Source organism: Myotis daubentonii, chromosome 6, assembly GCF_963259705.1.
Source record: "Myotis daubentonii chromosome 6, mMyoDau2.1, whole genome shotgun sequence".
Lineage (NCBI taxonomy): Eukaryota > Metazoa > Chordata > Mammalia > Chiroptera > Vespertilionidae > Myotis > Myotis daubentonii.
Genome location: NC_081845.1, coordinates 11221183 through 11243017, shown reverse-complemented (window position 1 = coordinate 11243017; position 21835 = coordinate 11221183). Strand labels below are relative to the sequence as shown.

Sequence of the window (21835 nt, the reverse complement as noted above, 5' to 3'; positions counted from 1 at the left end):
TTGTTCTTTTGAATTCAAACGTAATACACTTGATGATATGTAACCATAACTTCATGCTACCTCTTATTTAATTCACTGGTGCTATTATAACTATTGGGTAATCATTTGAACATTTCACATCTCTCTTCTTTCCTCTTGACTTGTAAACTGCTTACATGTGGTCCTGTGGTTTCTGTGCACCAAGACTTAGATAGGGTTAGCAGAATAGACAGAAAATTCTAATTCTTCCTCTTTGGAGATTTTATGTGAATCCAATGTAACTACAGTGTGCTCTAAGCTACCTCAGTCAGTACCTGCAGGCTGGTCTGGAGAACATGGAATATTGGAACAGCCTGACCAAAGTAGCTCTTAACGTTGGAAGGAGTATGCCAAGAAAGTAAGGACTACAAGCCTAACTGAGATGTGCAAAACCAGAGATTTCACCCTTTTTCTACCCAGTCTTCTCATAAATAACTTTAATCAGGAAAAAATACATATGAAAACTCCTACCAGGGAAGAAGTACAAATTTTGCTCCAATCTGAGCCAGCCACAGACCTTGGGATTAAATTTTGTTTTTGTGAGTGTAGGGGGCAAAGGAAGCTAGCATGAAAATTCACCCTCTTAATTAAGCTTTCCTTATTGCTAGAAATTAAATTTCTATTCCCAGAGAGGCAACAAAATATAGTGAAAAGAGATTGAACTTTGAGCTTGACCAGAAGTGGGTCAAAAATCCCCGCTACATTATATGGTTAATGTGAGAATTCATATTCTTATGGGTAATATAAGAGTTAAATCCTTTTAGACTTGCCAGCTCCAAGTATATATTTAATGTCCTTATAATTCACTGTGTTCTTAGAGCAGCTTTAAAAAATATAATCTTATTTAGTCATTTATAAACTTCCACAGGAGTTGTAATTAAGACAGAATTATAAGAACCAAGAAAATGTAATACTAGCAATTATGTTATACATGAACGCAAAATAGCTATACAATCCACAAAAGTTACCTCCAAATTTGACCTAAATGATCCACATTGGTAGTTTGAAGTCTTTAGAGAATAAGCGTACTGGTGTAATGATACACATCTGTGCAAGGAATATTCATTTCAAATAATAAACCACCTGTTCAGCTTTTAAAAACTCCATTTTCCCAGGCTGGCTGTCTTCACTGTTAAAATTCTCTGGAAAAATCAATATTTACCACTGGTTCTGTGCTATAAGAATATGGCTTGGGCCCTAGCCAGTCTGGCTCAGTGGATAGAGCGTCAGCGTGTGGACTCAAGGGTTCCGGGTTCGATTCTGGTCAAGGGCGTGTACCTTGGTTGCGGGCACATACCCAGTGGGGAGTGTGCAGAAGGCAGCTGATTGATGTTTCTCTCTCATCGATGTTTCTGACTCTCTATCCCTCTCCCTTCCTTTCTGTAAAAAATCAGTAAAATAAAAAAATAAAATAAAGAGAATATGGCTTAGGCCCTAGCCAGTGTAGCTCAGTTGGTTGAGCACTGTCCCATGCACCAAAGGGTCACTAGTTGGATTCCCAGTCAGGGCACATGCCAGGGCTGTGAACTCAATCCCCAATAGGGGGCGTGCAGGAGACAACTGATAGATGTTTCTCACATCAGTGTTTCTTTCTCTCCCTCTTCTCCCTTCCTCTCTAAATCAATAAAAGTCTATTTTAAAAACATGGCTTGGCACAATCAAAAAGCCCTAATTCAATAACCTTCATGTTAATATAACTAGCAGAAATGAAGATGTCTCTCAATTCTCTAAGAGATAACCTAGTTATTACTTCATCTCATAGACTTAGGATCAAATATGAACATGTACTAAGACTAGTTATAAAAAATGCTTTGCTCATGCCTGGCTGGTGTGGCTCAGTGGTCGAGCATTGACATATGAACCAGGGAGCTCACAGTTCAATTCCCAATCAGGGCACATGCCTGGGTTGCAGGTTCGATTCCCAGTAGGGATGCTGCAGGAGAGAGCCAGTCAATGAGTCTCTCTCATCACTGATGTTTCTATCTCTCTCCCCTCTCCCTTCCTTTCTCTGAAATCAATAAAAACATATTTAAAATGCTTTGCTCGCAACATGGCAGCCACGTCTCGTGTCAACCCGGGCGTCCCTAAGCTGTGTCCACACTCACCTTGGTTCATCAGAACTAGGCTTCCTGTGAGCAGAGCCATGCAGTTGGTGGGCTGGTGATTGTGCAGGTATTGAAATCCCCATCCTCTCCTGTATGAGGTTTCATACATATAGCCCGAGGCGTTGGCAATCACTTCAAGAAACTTCTCCTGCTGCGTCTTGCTCAGGTAGTTGTATAAGAAGTCATAGGCAGTGGCAAAACCCACCAGGGAGTGAGCGAGCGGGACTTCATCCCAGGGAGCATCTTTCACCAACCTGGAAAGGAAAAGAAGCCGGCAAATGAGTGCAACAGGGCTCACAGCTTTCATCACACCTTTCATGTGTCTATTACCCAGAACTAAAGGCTACAACTGAAGATATAATCCAAGAGGTTTAATGACACAGAATCAACTTCCCTCTGCATTAAACAAGCATGAAGTTTAATGTGAAAATTACAGACTTTCTTTCTTGATGTTCCCAGCAATATCAAGATGCTGGGAATTTTTACATTTGATATTTTTCCTCTTGCTGAGAGATAGACGAATATATCCAAAGAGATCTGAAGCATGTAACATGTAGCAGCAAGGCAAAATTCTCTGGCATATCCGTTTAACTAGGGTTCACCCTCCCCTTTCTACCTGCATAGGAGGTCCTGTTCTTATGACTGCCTCGCTAAAATGGTCAAACATGCATATCCCTTCCTATTTCCCACAGGCTGGTCAAGGTGAAGGTGGCATGGTCCACAGCTTATGAGCTCTCAATCAGGACAGACTCTCTGCAACACTGTGATGCAGGCACTGGCTAAAAAGATGATGTAAATGAATGAAATGAACTGATTCTATTTCTACATCTCCTTCTTCTCATAAAATAAATGGCACTGCCTTTAAGGCCCTTCGAGTAACTTTCTGAGAAGCGTAAAAGCTGATCTGTGAAGTATTAAACTGCCATTTTTTCTAAGAAGCCAAATTTCTGCTTGACTTGCTGCATTGTTCGGCAAGTATTTTAATAGTGTGTGGCCTGCGTTAAACAGGAAGCTAAGAAAGATCTTTCACAGTCACAACGCTATGGAATTATCCAGAAAACCCTCCCCATCTGTTCAGGATGTATCTGAGTAATCTCTACGAGAGGAAAACAAATGAAGAGTGTGCCGTTCTTGTGGGAGGTGGAAGAAAGCTCTCAGTTAGGGATTACACTAAAGCTTAACGTTTCTATGCCAGGAGCCTCCTTTGGCAATTTAGTGAAGTGTTAGCCTCTTTCTCAGGAGGTCTGAAAATTCATAAGCTGAAATACGTAGGGATACAAGGAAATCTCTTACTTTGAAGCATAATTATTAAAACAGATATTTTTTAAATTGTGATATGTGCTTCTTTATTAAATAACAGTATTTAACTGCAAGATTTAACTATAATTTATAAGTAGTGATGAGCACAAATAATATTTTCAGATGTCTATAGTAACTGTGTGTGATATGAACATATCTGTGATCTCTGTGACAAAGTTACAGGTTCTCCCAATAGTTGGTTATCTACATTCATGATTTGGAAGAAATAAATTTTGGTGAGAGTTAGTAAAAATTAAGATGCAATATTTCCCCCATACAAACTCCACAGACCCCAAGTTAAGAATACTTAACACTTAAAAATGTCTGAGAGACTTCTTCTAGACTATGTTCTTCCTTTAGGAGTTTAGATCAAAGAACTCATCTGAGTGAGGTCTTGTCTGGCCACCCTGTCAGAAGTTCATCACTCCCCAACCAACAACCTCTCATTTCCCTTCCTTATTTTTTGGTGCTCTTACTATACATATGTATATTTGTACATATGTACACATATATGCATGTGATACTGTATGTGTATATATCCCTCACTGAAATTTAAGTTCTGCAACAGCAGGGTTATTTTCCCTGCTCTGTTGTATTCACTATTGCACCCACAATCCTACAACAGTGTCTGGCACATAGTAGACTCTCAATAAGTGTTCTTGTTAAAAAGAAAAAATGAAGGAACAAGCTTATAAAACTAGGCCACAGTATTGACAATGAATATGCAATCCTTATGACATCAGAAGTTTGGAGGAATCCCTAGGAATTTCAGAATAATATCACTGTTTGGTTAGCTGTGCTGGTGATACAGACTGGTGCTAAAGTGACTACGGTTGATGAGTTTCTTAACCATTTGGTCACAGACAAAGCCACCTTGCTGGTCAGCTTGCCAGTGTGTGTACTGGTTGTAAACAGACTGTGAAGAGTGTGAATTAATTCCCTACTTCCAGGAAAAAAATAGTAATTCATACTGCAAGCTCACTGTCAGGGAGTTAGGAACACAGTCTCCACTGACTCACAGTGACTGGTGAGCCAGGCAGAGAATCCAAGTCATTCATTTCCCAGCTCTGTTGCATCTATAAATGACAGCATATACATCTAGCCACGATAAAGCTGATGTCAATGAACTGTGACCACCTACCAAACTCTGACACGTCTGATTAACCAATGAACTTACTTTTATAGATAAAAGGACATTTAATAGGATTCTTATTCTTTAGGAAATATTATTATGCAATTTCTGTGAAAATTTCCAACCTCCCACAAACAGGTACTTATTCCAAGCAGTTTTCATTTAAATAAAATACTCACATACATATAAAAATAGTTCATGGTACCACTGGGTTCATCACTACTAAATCATTATGAAATCTGGCCTATAAATAAATAGCTATATTTCTAAAAGGTTATCTCAATCCTTTAACCATCAATGCACTAATGCAAGGATGGTACAATATTCACAAGTCAATAAATGTGATACATCACATAAACAAACTGGAAGTCAAAAATCACATGATCATATCAATTAACACAGACAAAGCATTCAACAAAATCCAGCACCCCTTTTTGATAAAAACAAACAAACAAAAAAAAAACCCTCAGTAAAGTTGAAACAGAGGGGTCATACATCAACATAATAAAGGCCATATATGACAAACCTACAGCCAACATCATACTCAATGGGCAAAAATTAAAACTATTTCCCCTAAGGACAGGAACAAGACAGGGATGTCCGCTTTCACCACTCTTATTCACACAGTACGGGAAGTCCTAGCCACAGTGATCAGACAAGAAGAAGAAGAAGAAAAGGCATCCAAGTCCTCTAAACACTAGAACTATGGAATGAAGTGGCCACCTCAAAAAATGAAGCGGTCCCCTCTCTGGAGATATTCAAGAACAGAGATGTATTAAGGAGGGATTCTCTGAAAAGGAATCATGTGTTTGTCAGAATGTTAGGCAGAGTTTTCAAATTACAAATTATAAGCTATTAATAAATTGTAGAACGAACATGGGTTATGACCAGCATATTTTTAGTGTCATTTAATGGAATGGAATGGAATAAGACAAAGTAGACTACAAAGCATGCCTTAAATACAAGGGGTGACCTGTGCAACTTTCACTTACATATTTACATATGTAGAGTTAAAGTTATATGTACATTGTGTTGTGATGTGCACTTTGATTCTTATTGTGGGTCACAGTGAAAAAGGGTTTGAAAACCACTGTCTTAGAGGGTAAAGGTGACACCAAACAAGCAGCCCTCAGATGCACCCTGTAGGCAGAGAGGACCCAGGCCAGGTTCAGTGCGTGGAGCTGGGTGGAGTCCTGGCTTCCCAGGGCACTTTCCAGCAGAGGGTCTGGAGCCAGCACTGAGGACAATCCCATGTGAGATCATCAGGAAGGAACCCAGACACCGGAGAAGTTCAAAATGTTCTCAGTAGAGGGCAGAGGTGCTGTAGGATGGAGGCAGATGAGAAACACCAAATGGGCCCAGGCAGTCAATGCAGGAACAAAATAATTGATCACTGTGTGGAAAAACAACAACATCCATCTCCCATCCCCCAAACAATTCTGTCGGACTCTGAAGCCATTTCTATTCCAGAGGGATGATAAAATAGTGCCTATGAACAGCACCCTACACCAATAATGGTTCTTTTCTTTCATGTGCTGGGGACACAGTTTCAAGGAGTACTTCTTAAAATGTAACTTGGCAATAAAATGGGGGAAAAGTCAGTTTAGGATTTTTATTTGGGAATCGTGAAAAATTTGGAGATGTGCTATCTCATACGTTGCCATAAAAGAGAATTAATGAGTAAATTAAATTAAAAAGTTATGAGTCAAACTTGTGGGCTATGTTCAACAAGCCATGGACATTAAACAGTTCCCCAAATTTTAGATCTCCAGTTTGTCATATTGAAAATAAAAGTTGACCCTCCCTTCCCCAAAGGCTGAATGTAACCACACCCTCTCCATCTTCTCTGCCCAAGTGGCAGGCCATGGTAGGAAAGCAAAGAGCAAAAGATTCAAACTGGCTTCAGTAATACTTTAACATCTTTCCCAAGTCAGCAAGCTCTCCAAAGACAGGAAAACAGTAAACTCCATGGGGGTTTTTAAAAATTATGGCGAAAAGTGTAGGATGAGAAGATATTAAAGTTTTCGTAACATGTGTGAATTTATTCTTCTCTCTCCCTTCCCCACATTGTTTCTTGTCATAATGAATTCACTGCCAAGGAATCACAAAAATGAACTGAAACGTGCTCCCTAAATTGAGACAAGCCCAAATCACTATCCACACTTCATCGAGAATCTTTTTCCTTTTTCTAACTTCAGAAGAAACGGCGCAGTTCACTCAAGTTGATGCTTCCCTCTGGCAGCTCCGCCTGCCCAATGCTTCATTTTGGTTTCAGCTCCAGAAGTGATCTGAGGACACCCGTGTGGCTGGAATGCTCTGTTAGCATCTCACCTTTTCTTTTCATTCTTCTGGCTGTTATTCATTTATTTACTTATAATTAAAGCTGACCTTCTTTGAATTTTTCTTCTGTATATTTTTAAGTCATTGACAAAAACTATGTATGTTGTACCTGAAAGCACATTTTATATTGAATAAAATCTTTTCTGGTGACAACCTTTTTTTTAAGTCACAACACACTACTGGCAAACAGGAAGTAGCTAAAAATAATGCTTGAAATATGAACTTGACATATCCTCTTCGGTCCACAGGCACTTCAAACTCAATATGTCCAAACCAAACGCTTTATGAGGCTTTCCCAACAGTCCCAGGTTTCACAATTTCACTGAGAGGTCCTGCCATCCTCTTGCATCCCACAAAGAGACTTCTTTGTCCTCGCTGTCCTCAAATATAACTGTCAGTCTTACACACGCTAATAACTCTTAAACCTTTCTGGAAACCATCATTTCTTTCCATTCTCAGAGTCCCTATTCCAGGCTCTCCTCCGGATAAACACAGAAAAACGAACTGATCTTCCTGGTGTGACCTCTGCCATCTACTCTCCCTCCACATGTGGTCAGAGACTCTCTTCCTAAAACACAGATCTGCCCCTGGAGAAAGCAGCAGCCATTTCATGTTCACCCATGCTCGTGTCAAAGTGATCAAAACCGAGTCGCATCAAGCCTCGGCCTCCAGTGGTCAGTCTGCAGGCAACACCAGGGGTGGGGGACCCACCGAGTTGCACCCCGACTGCACAGTCAGCAACATCCAGACTGTGGGAAGCTGTGCAGGCCGAAGGGCCCAGGTCCTTCCATAGATAATTGTAAAAAAATAAAGGGTGGAGGGAAAACTGCTGATAAAAATGACATTTTTTAAAATGAGCAAGACTAAACACGTGCCTAGGATGCACTTTTGAATAAACTTAAAGAAAACTCCCCCCACACAAATCTGATCATGTCACTGCCCTGTGAAAACCCTGCAGTGGCCTCACGGTGCTTGTAAAGAAAGTTCACGTTCCTTCACATGGCGAGCAAGGCCTTGCAGCACCTGGTTGTCTACTCAGAGCTTGCTAGCCTCCTCCCTACATTAAATTTCAGTTCCTCAAAAGCACTCTGCTTTCTATGTCACAGTCTCTGAACATCAGTCACTCCTGCTTGGAACATTCCAACATGCTCTCTTCCCCTTTCACTTGGCTGATTCCTATTTGTACTTCAGGCCCCAGTAGGAAAGCCTCCCCCAGTGCTCCAATTTGGATGAAGTCTTCTCATTACACACTGTACCATCCCTATCATAACATGTACCATATGCATTCACGTTGCCTATTCGTTTATATCTTCCAGCGGTCAACAACTTAAGGCAAGATGTATAACTTGTCCTCAAAATTTTGTATCCCCAATACCTCGCACAATGCCTAGAACAGAATAAGTACACAATAAAATTACATAAAATGAGTATGTGCACACACTTATTATAAATTAAAATTGCCTTTGTTGGCATTAATTTATAAGAACACAAAATATAAACAAAGTAATAGTTACAGCAGACTCATTATGCCAGGTACTCCTTTCATTAATCCATTCAGTCCTCTAAACAGCACTAGGAGGTATCATATTTATCACCAATTTACAGGTGAGGAAAGTGAACCATGGAGAAGCCACGAAACATGCTCCAAGTCAAACAGTTCATCAATGGGAGTAGAAGACAGGAGTGTGGCTCTGCAGTCCTCGCCCTGAATTCCAATGAAGTATCACCTCCCACCATCTAATGCTACTACTATTCATTTCAAAGATTGAAGAGGTGGCTTTAAAGTAAAAAAAAAAAAAAAAATACTGAGATTATCTGATAGAGAACATTCGTGAATATGACATACATGTTTAGATGCTGGATGCCAAAATCAAAGGATTGGAAGGAGAAAATACCAAGTGCAAGAGGAGCACTTCAAAGAGCAAGTAATGCAAGACCCCCTGGTAAACTAGGTACCAAGACCGGCCTCCAACTTACAGGCTGGCAACAGGCAGGTCCTCAGAGTGAATGTGAGGCTAGGCAGACAGGAGCACCCACAGTGTGCAAGGCACCAAATCAGATTCAAAGTGTATACAGATTCAGGACTTCTGCTCTCGGTAAGTTTAGACTCAATTAAAATAAGAGCATTTACTCCTTCACTTACTGTATCTTATTAGTGCCCTATTTGGCTCTCAGAACGTGATGGCAAAATGTGAGGATGGTGTAACCTCAGTAAGCTTATGGGTCAGTGCAGGAGGCAAACAAATAAACCAAGAATTATAGTATAGGCGAAGCATCCTGTAAGAGCTTTGCTTGGATTCCTTGGCATATCTAGATCACATTGGCCAAGGTATGAGTAGAAGATGGACTTCAGGAAGTTTCTAGAAAGAAGTTTCTTTGGGGCTGCATCTTGAAGACATACACTCCTGATGAGAGAACATGGTAAGTAACTCAGTTACTACTGCAAACCAATGAGTCACATGGAAAATAACTATTGGGAGTGGAGAGGGGCAGAGGCTAGAGAAAATGCTATGGAGGAGGGAGAAGTTAACTGTATCCTGAAGTCTGGGTAGCATTGGAGGGAAAGAAGGAAGAAAGGGGATGGATAAGTCTGGATCCTTTCAGGCAGAAAGGCCAGCTCAGGGCTGGTCTGTAAACGTGTTGCCACCAGACTGGGCAGAGTTGAAAATGTCGCTTCACGTGGTACAAGTGGACCACTGGGGAGATGTACATCAATGCCTGTCAGTGAGAAGCCTAAAACACTAAAATCACAAAATTCTAGAAAAAACTCTAAAAATCTGTAAGCTCTGGATGGAGGCATGTTTTACAGTGATGGAGACAAGTTAACCTTTTTTTTTTTAAACCACCTAAAGATACTTTTTCTTAAAGAGCTCACCCACATTCAGTAAGAACACAAACAACAATAACAAAATGCATTCAGAGTAGCAAGAATGAAGGGCAGAATAAAGGAGGAGGAGAAAAAGGGGAGAATAAAGACGGGTGGAGAGTGACTCAAAAAGGTATGTAAAGAAGTGAATTACCTTTTCTCTTCCACAAACCCACTTGCTCTCCTACCTCGTCTGGGGCATCACTGTGAGGTCATTCACCCAATACAAAACCAAGTACTGTACCATTCTTTACACCCCTTTTCCCTTAACCACTTAAATTTGAGTGTACCTCAGAATTACACAAGGAACTTGTTAAAAGAAATCATTCATTGAGTCTGGGTAGGGCCCAGGAATCTTTTTAAAAATATATATATATATTTATTGATTGATTTCAGAGAGGAAGGGAGAGGGAGAGATAGAAACATCAATGATGTTTCTATTCTGCATGCCCCCTACTGGGGATCAAGCCCCACAACTGGGGATCAAGCTGCATGCCCCCTACTGGGGATCAAGCCCCACAACTCAGGCATGTGCCCTTGACCGGAATCGAACCTGGGACCCTTCAGCCCGCAGGCTGACGATCTATCCCAGGGGTGGGCAAACTTTTTGACTCGAGGGACACAATGGGTTCTTAAACTGGACCGGAGGGCCGGAACAAAAGCATGGATGGAGTGTTTGTGTGAACTAATATAAATTCAAAGTAAACATCATTTCATAAAAGGGTACGGTCTTTTTTTTTTTTTAGTTTTATTCATTTCAAACGGGCCGGATCCGGCCCGTGGGCCCTAGTTTGCCCACGGCTGATCTATCCACTGAGCCAAACCAGCTAAGGCAGGAATCTGTCTTTTTCAGACTACCTCTATGTTTCTGATAAAAAGAACCATACTTTGAAAAAACTGTGCCATATCCAATCAATTTCTGTGTAGATTCTCTGTTCTAAATGTCTCTTAAATTCATCCTATGTTCTCACCACCCTGCTGTTTTAATTGTGGTTTTCATCTCCTTCCTAGACTAATATTATAAGCTTCTTCCACGTTCCCTTCTTCCTGATCCCTCACCTCCAAGCCATTCCACACACAAAGCTTCTAAACCACAGGCTTATGTGGGATCAGCAGTGATCAGGCCCCTGACTGTGTCTCCGCCTGCTGTCCTATGCCAGCATGTGGACACTGGAAAGGCAAAGGAAAGAAGGATGAGCAACTGTGTTAAGCATGGCTAACGCACATTCCCTTCATGTCTATGGCAGAAGAACATGAAGAAGAAGTACAAGCCATTCTGAGGATAACCAGGGTAAAAGGAACTGCCTAGCTTTACAAGACTCCATGGGCATCCTCTGGTCATTATCACTTTCTAGTAGTCACAGAGATCTGTACAGCATTGGTAAGAACTTAATGTCTGCGAGACCCTATTCTTTTTTTTAATCCTCCTCCGAGAATATGTTTTTTATTGATTTTAGAAAAATGAAAGGAGCAACATTGATGTGAAAAAGAAACCGATCAGTTGCCTCCCGTGGGCACCCCAATCAGGGATCAAACCCGCAACCCAGGTATGTGCCCTGACGGGGAACTGAACCCACGATCTTTGGTGCACAGGGCGACACTCCAACCAACTAAGAAGGCTGCCCCGCCAGGGCCCTATTCTTTTTTTTATTTGATTTTTCAATTACAGTTTACATTCAATAATATTTTATATTAGTTTCAGGTGTACAACACAGTGGTTAGACAATCATATCCTTTGCAAAGTGATCCCCTGATATTTCTAGTACCTACCTGGCACCATACACAGGTATTACAATATTACTGACTATATTCCCTATGTCGTACTTCACATTCCCATGACTATTTTGTAACTAACAATCTGTACTTCTTAATCCCTTCACCTTTTTCACCCAGCCTCCCAACCCCCAACCCTTCTGGCAACCATCAGTCTGTTCTCTATCTATGAGTTTGTTTCTATTTTGTTTGTTTTTTATTTTGTTCTTTAGATCCCACATATAAGTGAAATCATATGGTATTTGTCTTTCTCTGAGTAAGACCTTACACTTTTACTTTTTAGTAAGACTCTATTCTTAAGTGATGTTAAACTGAATAGTTATTTTACTTCATAGATAAAACCAACTTTTAAAAAATGATTACAAAGCATTACTGAAATAGAATGCAGATATATATGTAGTACTTGCCAACTAGCATTTTCCCTCAAGATATTGGGCAAGGAATGCACAACATTTAAATAAACACCATGATTGGCAAATTTTTAATAAGAAAATTTTGAGAGCCTAATTGTAAAGACTATGTTGAACTTGATACATTCGTTTCTCTGTATATATGGGGTGAAGGGCACTAAGTTAGAACCCAACCAAAAGGAGGAGGTGCCCACTCAGTGTGGCTCAGTGGTTGAGCATCAACCTATGAACCAGGAGGTCATAGTTCAATTCCCAATCAGGGGTACATGCCCAGTTGGGGGCTTGATCCCCAGTAGGGGGTATGCAGGAGACAGCTGGTCAATGATTTTTCTCTCATCATTGATGTTTCTCTCTTTTTCCTTCCTCTCTGAAATCAATAAAAATATATATTAAAAAAATAAAAGGCAACAAGTGACCTTAAAAGGGCAGGATATAGGAGAGAGTGAGTCACTCATCATTGAAATGTGTTGAAGGTCAGACCAAATAATGCATCTTGGAGTCAAACAGCAAACAGATCCCATAAGCAAAATTAACTTTGGATTTCTCTTCAATTGTGCATTATCACTCTTGTACAGCATCTTCAATTAGTTGTTAGAAAGAAGCATTATTAAACTGCTTTATCGTCACTTGACCTGAAACAGATGGAGCACAATTTGCCTGTTGTGTGCTGAACAATCACCCTGAGATGCTCAGCTAACCTGCAGAGCTGACTGTACCTCTCCCTTAGCAACTCTTCACAGGCTTCCCCTGCCACAGGTCGCCTGACCTCCATCCTTGCTCTACGTCTTCACTTGGAATGATGCTGGCAACAGCCTGCTTATTAAATGGCGTTCAAGGCAGGAATTCCCGCCCTGACTGGTTTGGCTCAGTGGATAGAGCGTCGGCCTGCGGACTGAAAGGTCCCAGGTTCGATTCCGGTCAAGGGCATGTACCTTGGTTGTGGGCAAATCCCCAGTAGGGGGTGTGCAGGAGGCAGCTGATTGATGTTTCTCTCTCAATGTTTCTAACTCTCTATCCCTCTCCCTTCCTCTCTGTAAGAAATTAATAAAATGTATTTTTAAAAAAAGAAGGGAATTCCCAATGGCCAGGTTCCTAAAACATGTGTTTCTATCCACGTTAAAGAATGTGGTCATCATTCAAAGCCTTGTAGTCACTAGTTTTTAACCTTTGCTTCCAAAGTTCTGAAGCAAAGTAAAAGGAGATAACTTCCTTTAGATCACAGAATGAAAGGAACAGAGGAAAAGAGAGGCAGAAAGGAAAGGAGAAAGAGTAAAAGGAAGGAAAAACATGAATGAGAACAAGCCAGGGGAGTTGGGGGCTGTGTTTTCTGAGAGCCCAGCAACTGTTACCAGGGGTCCCCTGGATCTGTTTCTTTGAATGCAGTGGATTCCCGGTGCACTCTGGGAGAAGCCTCCCAGTCCTCACCACTGTAAAGTTCGAGAGGAAACCCTGACCTTTCACTCACAGTGCTGTAGCTCCACATGTCAGGGCCCCGCTACATCCTCCCGGACAAAAGATTCCCAGCCTTAACGTGCAAACTAGAAAAGTAAAAAGCCTGCAGAACAGTTGTAGAGAAAACTGCCTTGGGAGCCGAGCAGGGCATGCTGAGGGAGACAGGCGCAATCTTCATTTTGGAATGTGCAGGAGTAAACCGGATGGTTCCTTTCACTATGCCAGAGGCTTTTCTTTCTTTTTTCTTTTTTCTCTCTCTCTTTCCTTTATTATTTTCTTTTATTTTGCAAATACATCCTCAGAGATCACTCTCCAGAAATTTGCAAGTCACAGGTAAGGATTTAATATGCAGTCTGTTGCGAATAAAAATATAATTACTTCTCTGTCCGAAAGTTCAACTTTCTTTGTTTCCCTCACCAGTTCTGATTTCCTGCCGCTGACTGGCTCCAATGCAAGGGTGAAGTAATTTCTTTCCTCTGTGATTTATTTGCTGACGATAAGTAAGCAAAAATGCCATAAAGAAAGGGAGAAAGAATGATTCACAACAAATACTTTTCAAAAGCACAACTCTAGAGTGACCGAGTAGGTAAAATGCAGTACTGTGTAGCAAGAACTTAACAAGAATAAAGCCGCATGTTTGTATGTATTTCTGTATATTGATAGTAAACTTGATAAAACTGTGTTCCAGGCACATAACGCTCAGAGCCTTACATACATTACTTTATTTAATCCTTGGGACAATCTTAAGTGGGAAGAATCATCCACATTTTATAGATGAAGAACCTGAGGTTTGCAGAAGAGTTACGGAACCTGCCGAAGGACACCTGGTTAATACAATCACAGAGTCAAGGTGCAAGTGCACCTCTGCCTCCCCAGACCGCTATGCTTGGCCTGCTCCCCACAGTTTACGATGCTTACAGAAAAGCCCCCAAAAGCCTGCAGCTTGGAAGTGCACACAAGATAACTGTACACCATCAACCAGAACAACAAATCCTCTCTGCTACAGTCCTCACTTAAATCTCTCTGAAATGCTTTCATCTCTTCATATTATTTTTTAATATATTTTTTATTGATTCCAGAGAGGAAGGGAGAGGGAGAGAGAGACAGAAACATCAACTATGAGAGAGAATCATTGATTGGCTGCCCCCTGCACACCCCACACTGGGGAGTGAGCCTGCAACCAGGCATGTGCCCTGACCGGGAATTGAACCGAGACCTCCTGGTTCATAGTAGGTTGACGCTCAACCACTGAGCCACGCTGGCTGGGTGATCGATCTCTTCATATTATTAAGTAAAATATGGTCAACTTAACTGTACTTTTCTTTAGTGACTCAGGGTTTGTAGTGTTTTCCAATAACTATTTGAGTGAGGCTTTGTTTGCTTTCAGCTGTAGAAGATCACTGTAGAAACTTGCCAAGGGCTGTAATGTCAAGCTCACAACTCAATCAAGGACTAGGATGAGATACACAACGAATAGGGAGGCTCCTGAATAGATAGGCAGGCATTTCATTTTTCTACATATACAAAATTCTACGGAAGGAGTAGGCTAGACTAGGGGGGAAATGGTGGCCTGTGTCTGAACCTTATGTTTGTCCCTTCCACTTCCACCCTGGTTTTCAGGAACCTGACTGTGGAGATCCTCCATCCAGGGATGCTACAGTATTCATTCGTTCACTAGACAGATATAGACTTGATGTGGAGGATACACACATGAGCAGAACAGACATAGTCCTGCCCTCAGCCTAATCTTGTGTAAAAAGAACAGCACTGTACAACTCATCATATATGTGCTGTATGGGTGCTCCTGGCACTAGGGTGAAGATTCTTCAAGAAAACCCCAAGGGAAATTGCTATCTGGTCCTTGGTTCCAGAATAGCATCTCTGCAGAGTAACTGATCTGTTTTCAATTCCACAGACACTGTTTGCTAAAAACTAACTGAGCCTACTTTCCTTGCTGCTAAAAATCTCAGGGTCCACCTGTGGCCGGCCCATGGCATATAAGAAGCATTTCAGCTACTGTCTCCTCCCAGTCCAGTTGATGTCCCTAACCTTTTATCCCTCCTTTTCTTTCCCAGCTACTTCAAATTTGATTCTTGTATTTTATGTTTCCTTAATGTTTCTTCTGAGGGAAAGGCACAGTAGAAATAAGTAAATAAAAATATACATAAATATTTTAAAAATTTTAGGAAAGTAGAGTACTATGTGCTGACTCCAAAAACTCATCCTAGAAATTGACTTTATGGGCATCCCTTTAAATCTCCACTAAGAACTTCTTTTATTATTTTCCTACCTTAAAGTTTAAGCTCTTGAGTGGGGGAAAAAGATGAAAGATTTTTAGTCATTTGGAGATCAGTTGTGCTCTTTTTCTTAACTATGTCAGAACTGAATGCACAAAGCAACCATTTATAAATGAGAATACCTCCATGTGCCAATTGGCCCAACACAGAACTTGTTCTAGTAACTAGGTGACATTATATAAAAAAGTGAATTCATTTTAAGTGCAATAAAACGCATTTTGTATTGTTACCAGCCCCAGATCTATGATCTCAGCTCATTAAGTGTACTTAATGTGGTTGCATATTGAATTCTGGCCACGCTTTTACCTAACACAGAGCCAACTGCAACCCAAATCCCAACTCTCATGTGGAAGATGAGATCTATGGGGGAGAAGGGGCTTCATTCAAAAATCAAAAATATTATTTGTGGTGTGAAAAATAATTGGCCATTTTATACATATTGGTTAAAATATCTTTTAAAATTTGATTTTTAGAACTAAGAGCAAGCTTAAAGTACTGTTACTTTTATTGTTATGAAGAACGTTTCAGCATTAGCAGAAGACAGTTCAAAGGAGAGATCTTCTGCAACAGGATGTGGGCATCTCTGCAAAGGCCGACACAGAACACAGAGTCTCATCTCTGTGGTATCAATCACCACCATCATCATCAATCTATCAGATTTCCTTTCAACTCTGTAGTACATTGGACACATGACAACATCAGCAGAATTAGGTAACATTTCCCATTTAGCTTTTCTTTTATAATGGCCCAAGATTCATAAATAAGTGAATCTATATATATGGTCTTTCAGATCTTTATTTACAAAATATTCAAATGACATGAACCACATGAACACACCTGTATTCATGCTTAACTCAGATATAGTTCCTTCTAATACCAGACGAAAGACACATCATTGACCCTTTCCCGTAAGCCTTCCTCACTGGCATTAGCATCAGATTCTTAGATGCATGAAGGGCCCAGGGGAGCACTGCTGAAAGTTTTAATGCAATAAAGCGAAAAGGAAAATTTTATGAATTACACAGATGTTCTAGTTTTGAGAGCAATCTGAACAAAAATGAGTAAAGTCTCCAAATTAATACCAAATACTGTTTCCTTAGAGCCTACATATACCAAATTATAAACCAAACAGGGTCCAGTGCTAAGTAAATAACAGTAACAATAATTATCATAGTTGTCATTTTTCTTATTTACTGTGTGACAGAAACTGTGCTAAGTACTTTACCTCATTTAATCCTAAGAACCCTATGAGGTAGATACCACTGTTACTGTTACTTTATACATCAGAACGCTAAGGCTCAAACAAGGTAAGTAAACTAGTCTGAAGTAAAACAGCTGAAGAAGGGGAGCTGGGATTCCAATCCAGGCCATGTGACTACAGACCTGGCACTTTTCCACTGCACTGGAGTGCAGCGTGAAGCACCTGGTAAGTTCGTAATGACCGTACACTCATTTCTGAGGAGAGGATATAGGCCTCGCTTAGCTTTCAAATACCCAATGTTTGCACCCCTTCTGAGTCCCCAGCACCCTGCACTGGGTATGACATACAACAGATGCTGAATAAATGTTTGTTGATTAAGTCAATGAACACAATTTAGTGGTTTTCAAAACAGTAGGAATGTTCTTTAAGGAAAATGGCGAATATAGTAAGTCTGATGAAGCCTGTAGAACGCTTTACTTAAAAATTCCAAAATATGGCCGAAGCCGGTTTGGCTCAGTGGATAGAGCGTCAGCCTGCGGACTGAGAGGTCCCAGACTCGATTCCGGTCAAGGGCATGTGCCTGGGTTGCGGGCACATCCCCGGTGGGGGATGTGCAGGAGGCGGCTGATCGATGTTTCTCTCTCATCGATGTTTCTAACTCTATCTCTCTCCCTTCCTCTCTGTGAAAAATCAATAAAATATATTTAAAAAAAATAAAAAATAAATAAAAATTCCAAAATATGAATTACTGATTGTTGATTTTTTGTAAATAAGAATTAGTCTCCCCTCACCCCCAAAAAACAAATATAGGTGAACCTATCCTAAGACAATGACCATACCCACAATATACTTCTCTGTGCATAATGGGGACATATGATTTAGTTGATTTAAAGAGATAGTTGAACTAGAAAAACATCTAACAGTGTTTTAAATTGTTAAAAAGTGATTATGTTCAACTACAAATTTAAATGAGAATTTAAGAGTCTAGGGATTAGGTGTGGCAGCTTTTAGAAAGTTAAAATTTCCACAAAACGATTAAAAAACAGAGCCTAGTAACAGTACTTGCCAAGACAAAATGTTCCAGTAGCTCAAATTTTTATGCTAGGATCACTTCTGGAGCTAGAAACTAGATGTAAAAGTAAATTCTCAATTTGTGACCTTCATCTTCTAGGAGATCAAGCAAAAGAAGTCAATTGTTCAGTTCTATTAAGTCACAGACAGGTTTACACGCTACTGGATAATGGCATAGGGTTATACCCATTTTTATCAATATTACCATGAATAAAGTACTAGCCCTCTAGTAAATTTCTACACATCTCCAAAAACCAGTAAATCTAAGCCTGTAGAAACTATGTAAAACTTTTCATTTTTATATGAAGTCAGTTATTCTCCTTTTATGATAAGAGTCTAATCCTCTCTATTAACAGCATTCATTCAAGCTGACATTTATATGCCTGAATGTTTATATTATAGTAAATAAAACTGCACTAGTCATTCAATTCTTTTAATGTTTTTATATTTGTGCTAAAATAATCTCCATTAAGGAAATGATACTTCATAGTCAACTACTCTTTTATGAGGTCAAATAGATGACTTTTTACAGTAACTATATCTCTGGAACAATTTCACCAGTATCTTAATCTGTCAAATTTCACTATGTATATAAAAAAAGGGTGGGTGAGGAGAGCTTTAAAAAAAAGTACCCTTATAAGACAACAAAGTTATCTTTCTAAATAAAGATGCTTGCCAGATTTAACTAATTACACAATGTCAGGTAATTATAACATGTGATAATAATATAATCTTATAACTCAACTATCAAATAAAATTTCATACATCTTTTATATTCTTTCTTGGTGTCAATAAAATAAGATCAGTTAATTAGTGCCAAAGTCAGAAACTACTGCATACATGGCTCAGCTATGAAACAAATTTTTTTTAAAAAAGGTTCTTTTCTATCTAAAATATTGTAAAAGCTTCAAAATGACTAGACATATCTAACTAAGAAGTCTTAAAAAATCAGCTCTGTTAGGGATTTAATGACAACTCTTCCATAATCTTTTTCATTGAGAAATTCTAGAAAATCCTTCAAACTCTATAAGCAAACAACAGTTGTTACCTTACTAGCAGAAATTTAGAAACAATTAAGTTTCTTTGCCCTGTTGGCAAAACTCAGGAAGCTTGCAAACTACCATTCCTCACCCCTGTGAAAGGCAAGATGTAATTCATGGGAGATCTAATTCATCACAGCATTAAATACATTCACTGAGTTTTCTAAGCACTTAACAATGAGTTCTCTCTAGCCCTATGACAAGTAGCAGTTTATGTAATTTTAAAAGGATATTATATAGTTTGTAATTTTTTTTAGTGTAACTGAGCTATGCATATGTGTTAAGACATCGCTTAAGTAAGATTACATAGATTCTCTAATTTAATCTACTCATCCATATCTTTTGGAAACAAATTATAAACAAATAATGTTAAACTAATCAAAAAGAGAGAGGAAGTCTGTCCTCAAATCTTGAATTTCTGAAAGTAAATTATTACATAACTAGAGAGCTGGTGCATGAAATTTGTGCACTCGAGGGGAGGGAGGTTCCCCCAGCCTGGCCTGTGCCCTCCCACAGTGTGGGAGCCCCACAATCAATCACCCCAAAGAGGTAGGCCCCGCCCACTCATCTGGGGCTCCTTGATGGATTGCCCCAAAGAGGTAGGCCAGAGCCGGGGGGTCCCGCCTCCACACCGCACACACAGCATCAAGTCCGCGCCCACCCATACGTACCCCCTGCACACGCAGCCTCCTGGTGATGGATTGTTACGACATGAGGGCATCATGGCATGAGGGTGTCACAACCACATAGGCTTTGATTAGTGTAGATACGAATTCCTTACACAATTACACTACAACACTAGTTTTCCTATAGGTTTGGCTAATTTGCTGGCAACTGGATAAGAACTTGTTTACAGACTACAAAATAATCCCATCACATTTACTTTTAGCTCCTATCATAAAAATAGATTTTAATTGCCTGAAATTTCTTTTTTTTTTTTTAAAGTTTGAAAGGTAGAATTTTTTTTTAATATATTTTTATTGATTTTTTACAGAGAGGAAGGGAGAGAGATAGAGAGTCAGAAACATCGATGAGAGAGAAACATTGACCAACCGCCTCCTGCACATCCCCCACTGGGGATGTGCCCGCAACCCAGGCACATGCCCTTGACCGGAATCGAACCTGGGACCCTTCAGTCCGCAGGCCGACGCTCTATCCACTGAGCCAAACCGGTTTCGGCTGCCTGAAATTTCTTGCTGCATAGAAGTTGAACCACTTGGGGGGTGGGGGGGGGCCGGGTCAATCAGAACCTACAGCCAGATGACAGTAATGTGTACTTTTTAAACAAGGTGAGACAAATCCTCAACAATCAAAATGTTACTGTTTACTCAATCCAACAAATTACTTTTTCTTTGGTTAGGTTGTATCTAAATATTTTCCCTCTAACTTTAAACATGGAAGTTACTAGCCCTTTTGAAACTATAGACGTTAGATAAGCCACTGACAACACAAATAACAAGTCCTTTCATTCACACACACACACACACACACACACACACACGCACACACGCACAAACACGCACACGCACACACGCGCACGCACACAAACAAGTATGTGAAAATCTGGCCTCTTGAGATTTCATCTGAGTATAAATTCATTTCTTTAAATTGCAGAGTTAATACAGGAAGAAGAAAAAGACAAAAATCTACCAACTAGGCTGAGCTGCCATCCTCTCCATGTAGTCTCTGGCCATGTCTCGGGCTTCGATGTTCTCAGGATACAGCACACAGAACATCGCCAAGGCACCCAAGTTGTTGCCGTAAATTTCATTCCAGCGGGCACTGAAGTCCTTGGGATCCCAGGGGGGCAGGTACTCCAAGGGGCTGGACAGCATGGTGTGCACAGCCTCGGTGAGCCGGGCGGCGATGTGCTCGTGGGAGCTGGTGGCCCTGAGCTGGAGCTCCGCCACCTCCGCCCGGGAGAAGTACAGCATCGGGTGGCTGTCATAGTTGGCATTGGTGAAGGGGATCATGACTTCTGGGTTCTCGTCAGTGATGTAGGCTGACACGGAGCAAAGTAAAGCTATGAAAAACACACTGGGAGCCCCCCGTGTGTGAGTCCTCATCGTGGCATCAGATCTCCAAACCTCCAAGGCAGCCAAACCATCTTCGAAAGATACTGCAGGAGGAAAACAAGAAAAGAAGGACATATCAACCAAGGAAACACGGCTAAGTAGAAGCATATGGCAGGTAGTGAACTCACTAGGAAAAGGTCCAAGGATTGAAAATCTGGATATTTTTTAAAACAACGAAATTTGAACTAGGAAGATACTTACTGAAACCTAATAATTTAAAGTCAATTAATCAGCTATTTAATTAATTAGGTACGATACATCAGACATGTATACACTGTGGAAAACAGAACTTTGGACTTGGGAAAACAGTATAATACTTGCAGTAAGTAGGCATTCCTGTCACATTTTTGTCACGCTAAAAGTTTAGGCTTGATGGTTATTTTTTAGCCACTAATATGAAAACCACATTCACCAAAAGCTAGTGGTGAAATGCCGTCTGGGAATCTGAATGGACATTAGGAAAAAGTGGAAAATCCTGTCTTGCTTAGCAGAGCCTCCTTCACCCTGACCTCTCCTGCTTCCTAACATTCTATATTCCGGACTGAGGGTTAGGATCAATACATCTATAAGAATGCAAGCAGACAAACTATTGTGAGTAAAACTAAACATCCTCACTGCGTCCGCAGAAGGTGGGACAGAGAAGACAAAAGCAGGGAAAACGTCTGCTGGGCCCGCGCGACCCCTGGGCTGACAGCACGAGCATGAGGGCAAGACCTGGCCGGGGCTTGCTGGGACTGGAAGCTGGCACACCTTCAT

The 21835-nt window shown here is 40.5% G+C and overlaps 1 protein-coding gene across 6 annotated transcripts in view; it reads right to left on the bottom strand.

The window, feature by feature from the left end:
- DSE (dermatan sulfate epimerase) overlaps positions 1 to 21835 on the bottom strand; it is a 57415-nt gene that overhangs the window by 8865 nt on the left and 26715 nt on the right. For 4 of the 6 annotated variants that reach the window (XM_059700106.1, XM_059700107.1, XM_059700109.1 and 1 more), the window contains exons 2-3: positions 20655 to 21123; positions 2124 to 2377 (exon numbers count right to left, since the gene is read on the bottom strand). In XM_059700106.1, the coding sequence (XP_059556089.1) occupies positions 2124 to 2377; positions 20655 to 21070 (670 nt within the window). In that variant the 5' untranslated portion in view covers positions 21071 to 21123. Of the gene's footprint in view, positions 1 to 2123; positions 2378 to 20654; positions 21124 to 21835 lie in introns of those variants that run through there. The other 2 variants (XM_059700108.1, XM_059700110.1) reach the window with 2 other exon arrangements.